Source organism: Penaeus japonicus, unplaced genomic scaffold (genome assembly GCF_977035675.1).
Source record: "Penaeus japonicus unplaced genomic scaffold, GWHDUDI00000001_assembly GWHDUDI00000032, whole genome shotgun sequence".
NCBI lineage: Eukaryota > Metazoa > Arthropoda > Malacostraca > Decapoda > Penaeidae > Penaeus > Penaeus japonicus.
In genome coordinates, this window is record NW_028234434.1 from 28,863,261 (window position 1) to 28,870,760 (window position 7,500).

General features: G+C 31.7%; 1 protein-coding gene across 1 annotated transcript in view; it reads left to right on the forward strand.

Annotated features, from left to right (window-relative positions):
• Positions 1–2,594: 2,594 nt before the first annotated feature.
• LOC122256378 (coiled-coil domain-containing protein 130 homolog) overlaps positions 2,595–7,500 on the forward strand; it is a 16,335-nt gene continuing 11,429 nt past the window's right edge. The window contains exons 1-2 of the mRNA XM_043021010.2: positions 2,595–2,721; positions 6,663–6,859. Of these exons, the coding sequence (XP_042876944.2) occupies positions 2,719–2,721; positions 6,663–6,859 (200 nt within the window). The 5' untranslated portion in view covers positions 2,595–2,718. The remainder of the gene's footprint in view (positions 2,722–6,662; positions 6,860–7,500) is intronic.

Sequence of the window (7,500 nt, forward strand, 5' to 3'; positions counted from 1 at the left end):
TTATATATATATATATAAATTATATATGTATATATATACTCTATATATATATATATATATATATATAAATATATATATATATATATATATATATAAGGAAAACATATTTGAATGCGTAAACGCTATACATATATATATATATATATATATATATATATATATATATATATATATATATATATATATATAATTTTTATATTTATCGTATATAATGTAATATATAAATATATATATATATATTATAATAGAAATATGTATATATATATATACAAGTTTACACACACGCTAATTATACCATATATCTATATATATATATATATATATATATTATATATATATAATAAATATACTATATTTGTTATATAATATATATTTTATATTATATATTATTATATATATCTGATATTATATATACACCATATATAATTAAACATATATATATAATATATATATAATATATAAATATATATATTATATAGTATTATATGATATATATATCTATATATATAATATATATACTATATCACACACACACACCATTTCACACATATACGCATACATATATATATTATATATATATTATCAGTATATAATATTATATATATATATATACCACACACACCACACACACACATGCACACACACATTTATACTATATATATATCTCTCCCCTCTCGCTCCCCCCTCCACTACACGCTCGCCTACTAGACAAAAGACTCTACATACCAGACAGTAAACTTATCTCGTGTTGCTAGTGTGAGTGAGTGGTGTCCGTGCTGCCCTGTGGTGTGTGTGTGGTGTGTGTGTGGGTGTGAGGTGTGTGTGTGCGTTGTGTGTGATGTGTGTGTGTGGTGTGTGTGTCGTGTGTGTGTGTGTGTGTGTAGTGAGTGTGTGATGTGTGGGTGTGTGAGTGTGAGTGGGAGTGTGTGAATATATAGTATATATAATATATATAATTATATTATTATATATGTATATGTATGGTATGTGTGTTTGTGCGTGTATGTTGTACTATATATATATATGGGTGGTGGAGTGGTGGTAGTGAGAGTGGGTGGTGTGTGCTTGCATTGTGTTGTGTGAGTGTGTTATTGTTGTGTGTCGTGCGTGTGTGTGTGTGTGTGTGTGTGAGTCTGTGTGTGTGTGTGTTTGGTTTGTGGGTTGTGTGTGTGTATGTGTGATGTGTGTGGTGTTGTGAGTGTGAGAGTTGAGTGTGTAGAATGTGTTTCTAGATGTCATTGTAGTTGTTACGTGACGTGTTTTCGTACGTGTGTAGAGTGTTATGTGTGTGTGTGTTTGTCGGGCGTGTGTGTGTGTGTCTAGTTGCGTTGTTTGTGTATATATATAGTGTAAATATATATGATATGTATATATATATATATATATAGTATATATGTCATATATATATACATATATGTATAGATATTACATACATATATACTACATATATATCTATATAACTATATATATAATTATATACATAATATATAATATTATATATATATATATATAATATATATATATATATATATATATATATATATATATAGAAATATATTGAAGAATGTTTGAATGCAGTTAACGCTATAATATATATTTATATATTATATATTATGCTATATATATATATATATATATATATAATATATATATATATTATATATATTTATTTATATATATATATTCTAATATATAAATATTGTTATTGTATTTATATATTTATATATATATATATATATATATATGAGTATATATATATTATACATCACACCACACACGCTACACAACATTTATATATATATATATATATATATATATATATATATATATATATATTATATTGATATATATATATTATATATATTATATATATATATATATATATAGTAGTTATATTTATATAATATATATCTAATATATATAGTATAGTATATATATATATATATATATAACGTTACATATACACACCACACACATCCAACACACACACACGCACACACAACCTTTATATATAATTATATATATATATATATATTTATATATATATAATATATATATATATATATGTGTGTGTGTGTGTGTGTGTGTGTGTGTTGTGTGTGTGCCAGAGGTTTTAGTGTGTGTGTGTTAGTACTACGTGTGTGTGTGTCTGTGGCGGCTGCGTGTGTGTGTGTGTGCGTGTGTGTGTGTGTGTGTGTGTGTGTGTGTGTGTGTGTGTGTGTGTGTGTGTGTGTGTGTGTGTGTGTGTGTGTGTGAGTGTGAGTGTGAGTGTGTGTGTGTGTGTGTTTTCGTACGTGTGTGTGTGTATGTGTGTGTGTGTGTGCGTGTGTGTGTGTGTGCGTGTGTGTGTGTGCGTGTGTGTGTGTGCGTGCGTGTCATCGTTACTATCATTATTAACAATTTTAACATCATTATCGTGATCATCATTAACAATATCATTCGATAGTAGTAGTCGGCTATATCATCATTGAATTCATCTATTTTTATCTCTATTATCATGACGAACATCATTATAATAATCATTATTATCATTAACACCATATTTGCTATCATTCTTAACTATTGATATTGTAGCAATCATGATGATTGTTCATATTTTTGTAATAGATCTGTACTCCTTTGCAAAGATAAATATTAGGTTCGTAGTCCCAAGAATAAGAACGTAAACAAAACTTGGTTCGACAGTTGGAGTTCGAGAACGACAAGTAATATAGCAAAATGGTAAGGCAAAATGAATAATTTTTAGGGGAATGGTATAAAGGTAAGTATAAGGTTTGGTCTTTAATGTGTAAAGAGGTTGACAAATGCAATAATTACCTTTAGAGGGAAAACAAGGCGTTCGAGATCGTTTTTTTTTACAGTACTCTCTCCTACGCTTTTAGGTTTACCTTTTTCTCTGACTTGTATGATAAAACGTATTCTTACTAGAGTACAGCATAGAAAATCCGCATCCCAGATATGAATAATAGTGGGAAGATTTGCATTTTCTCACAACGATTTTAATAATGTTTGTGTGTTTTGAATGATTTCGACCTTCATTTTTTTGGTGGAAATTATACGTTTCTTGAGTAATTGGTGATTTTTACCTTAAGTTAGAGATCAAATTCACTCAAAACTCATTAATTACAAGTTACTATCAGACCTAAGTTAACCTAGCCTAATCTTAACTTACCTTATTTTACCTCATCACTGGTACAGATGTTTTGCTGCTGATGGTTCACAGTGTAATCCCCAATGCATTGAAGAGATCTACATGGCCATGATATCAAAATACTTGTGATGCTTAGTGTTTGAAACTTAGATTAGATTATAGCAATATTTCCTGTGATGCATTTATATTTCAGTCCAAAGAAATCATCTATTTGGACCCAAAAGCCAGGAATGTTATGAAAGCAGAAAGTATTTATATGATTTCAATCTATACAATATGATTAATGCTCTCACATGCCATTTATACAATTGAACACATTTTACTTCAATCAAATTCGTTCTTCATAGTTGCATACAACTGTTATATCTCTCTCCTCTCCCTTTCTCTCCTCTCCTCTCCCTCTCTCTCCTCTCCCTCTCTCTCCTTTCCCTCTCTCTCCTCTCCATCTCTCTCCTCTCCCTCTCTCTCCTCTCCCTCTCTCTCCTCTCCCTCTCTCTCCTCTCCCTCTCTCTCCTCTCCCTCTCTCTCCTCTCCATCTCTCTCCTCTCCCTCTCTCTCCTCTCTCTCTTCTCCCTCTCCCTCTTCCTCTTTCTCATCTTCCTCTCTTTCCTCTCCCTCTCTCTCCTCTTCCTCTCTCTCCTCTTCCTCTCTCTCCTCTCCATCTCTCTCCTCTCCCTCTCTCTCCTCTCCATCTCTCTCCTCTCCCTCTCTCTCCTCTCCATCTCTCTCCTCTCCCTCTCTCTCCTCTCCATCTCTCTCCTCTCCCTCTCTCTCCTCTCCATCTCTCTCCTCTCCCTCTCTCTCTTCTCCCTCTCCCTCTTCCTCTTTCTCATCTCCCTCTCTTTCCTCTCCCTCTCTCTCCTCTTCCTCTCTCTCCTCTCCATCTCTCTCCTCTCCCTCTCTCTCTTCTCCCTCTCCCTCTCCCTCTTTCTCATCTCCCTCTCTCTCCTGTCTGTTGAGAGAGAGAGAGAGAGAGAGAGAGAGAGAGAGAGAGAGAGAGAGAGAGAGAGAGAGAGAGAGAGAGAGAGAGTGTGTGTGTCAGAATCACAACTTTATTTCTATAATACAATGTGGTTATTCTTTACACACCATACAATTATGAAATATATTATTAAGATACAACAGAGTAATATATCTATAGACACAGTACTGTCAATTCGAATAAAATCCGATATATGAAAAATACTATAAAAAGGTACATTCTAACTTGTTTAAAATACATGCAGCATAGGAATAACATTCTATCCATATAAAGTGATATCTCATAAATCATCACCATTATATCTAATCATAAAATACAGCAATCATATGTAATTGATGATTTAAAAGGTGGATTTTGATGTGTAAAAAAAATGAATAAATAGATAAATAAAAAAAATACATACATACATACAATGTATAGATAAAAAGAATGAGCATACTCTGTATTAGGGCACAGCTATTAGTTCTAAAATTATGAAAACATATAGCACACAAAATATAGTAATAAATAAAATTTAATATGAAAGAGATGGGATTTAAGATGATGTTTAAAAGATGACATAGAATTTAAGCTTCTCATGCGACATGGTAGAATTCAATGATTTTAGACCTGCAAATAAAAGAGAATTGTGTTGACTTTTGGGACAAACAGTTGGCTCTGATTCCTTGTAGTAAAGTTGATACATTATTTATATAGGGAATTGTAAGGACCCACCAAGGAAGTGTTTTACACATCACTTTGAAGACAATGAATATGATTTCATATATTTTCAGCCATCTAAATTCTTGTAGGTAAGGTTTTTTGTGATGTCGCTTTCTCACTCCAACCAACGTAATTTTGCAGCAAAGTTTTGAAGTTTCTCTATATGTTGTAGTTGTGCATCATTAGAGAGAGAGACAGAGACAGAGAGAGAGAGAGAGAGACAGGCTGTATTTGATATTACACCAATCAAAATAAATATATATCTGTAGTATACTGGTATTTCTCTTAAAGTATCATATTTTTACATAGAGAATACATAAACTGGTCTAAGAAGCAATTACAAAAAATGAAAATAGCAATAAATTATGCTACAATACTCAAATAGAGCCTCATTTACAATTTTTGTGGAGCTCTTTCCCCAGTTAATGGAGTTATATTGAGGCACCAAGATGATCAGTGGGTATTAACCCTCTCTGGACGGGTGGTACACCATGGGTACCGCGCATTCAAGGCCCGTTCGCTGGGGACGCCATACGGCGTCGTTTATTTAACTGATTTAGGCCTATGCGTTCGAGAACCCCGGCATTGTGACATGCAAGGCTGGAATGCCCCCGTCGTGAATGGGTTAACTGATAATTGCCATGATAGTGGCAAAAGCTCAATTACTATGGGTCCCAAAGGCAATATGGCAAAGACAACAAACCACCACCTGCTTTGGCAAGATAGAGCTTGTATTAGCTCCTTAGGAAGGCTTACAAGATCTGTCTTGCCAGAACATAGAGAGTGAAGGTTTGTTGCCAATGTTGGTTTAGTTGCCGCCAGTAAATATGCAGAATTAAAGTACTATATCTGGACAGTATCTATCATAACCATACCAAAATTGTTACTGTTTATGGAATTGACCTCTCTTAAATAAATGTCAACAGTACTATTACTGTTACAAAAAAAATGCACAAATCAAAGATAGGCCCAGAATCACTAATCAAAGTGCAATTTGATGTGTCATGTGACCACATATTGCAGTAATAGTCAATAAATTTTCCTCACACATATCTTGTAATATATTGTTTAGTGAGGAACCAGTCCAGCCTAATCTGTAAAGTTACTGGTTTTATTTTTTCCCTCCACATATGAGGCAAAAAAATGATATGATAATGAATGTTAAAATTGAAATCTTCAATTAAAGTGCATAGGATATATTATACTATCATAAGAACAGCTGTAGGTATTTTATTCTCTTGCGACTATTGTGGTGCTTTCACAATTTTTGCAGCCAATTTCTATACATGAAATTCAAATTATTGATGGATTAAATGAGGAATAAGTTTTTGTAAAATTCACTAATTCTGTTGTTGATTTAGAATGAACATGAAGCTTCCAATGGCCAATGTGGAACAAGTTGTAGATCAAATCGTCAGCTTAAAAACGCATATCTTGTTGATGTATTATCAGCTAAGGTCATTCTTTATTACATGGTCATGAGAATCGTATTATGATGCAGTAGAATACAGATTTTGTTACATCATTTTATAGTGCTGAGGTATTTTTCCCTCACCTAATATATATAAACTTCAATTTGTTATATATTTCCCTCTTGGTAAAGAGCACACATGTGTAATGATGATGATGATGATGATGGTTTTTTTTCTTCTTCTTCTTCTTCTTCTTCTTCTTCTTCTTCTTCTTCTTCTCCCATATAGTAAGATTTATGTACAAGTCACTTGTGACATCTTTTATCTGTTATGAAGAAAGAAATACTTATACTACATTTTGTTTATGATACCTTTAGCATTATTGCCTCAGAATTAATTTTCATGCGTCTTACAGGGAGAACGAAAAGGAGTCAACAAGTACTATCCACCAGACTATGACCCGAGTAAAGGAGGCCTCAACAAATTCCAGGGCACGCATGCCCTGCGTGAGCGTGCCCGGAAACTCCACATGGGCATTCTTATCATACGATTTGAAATGCCCTATAACATCTGGTGTGAAGGATGTGAGAACCACATTGGTACAGGTGTGAGGTAAGACTTATTTATTTATTAGTAATTTATTCCACCATAGCAGACAAATTCAAGATGAAATTACTTACAATAGAACTGACTGCACATGAATAGAGAGATATTAATGTAATGGTCATAAAGAACAAATAAAACAATTAAGTAAAAATTCCAAAGTAAAGATAAGAGTCCAATCATTTGCCAAAGTCCATGGATATATATTTGATGTTGTGGCCTCTATGCTTTATACTCTGATAATGTCATTAAACCACCTTCTTTATTCAGGTACGATAGAGCTTGTAAACCTGCCTTGTGATTTATTGTAAAATGAAAAACAGCCAAAGCTCTATCTTGCCAGAATATAAGACATTGCTTGAGATGGTCCTATTTTAAATATTTGCCCAATGCAATAAAAAAAAAAAAAAAAAAAAAAAAAAAAAAAAAAAAAAAAAAAAAAAAAAAAAAAAAAAAAAAAAAAAAAAAAAAAAAAAAAAAAAAAAAAAAACAGACAAAAAATAAAGACGAAAAAAAAAAAAAAAAAAAAAAAAAAAAAAAAAAAAAAAAAAAAAAAAAAAAAAAAAAAAAAAAAAAAAAAAAAAAAAAAAAAAAAAAAAAAAAAAAAAAAAAAAAAGAAAAAAAAAAAAAAAAAAAAAAAAAAAAAAAAA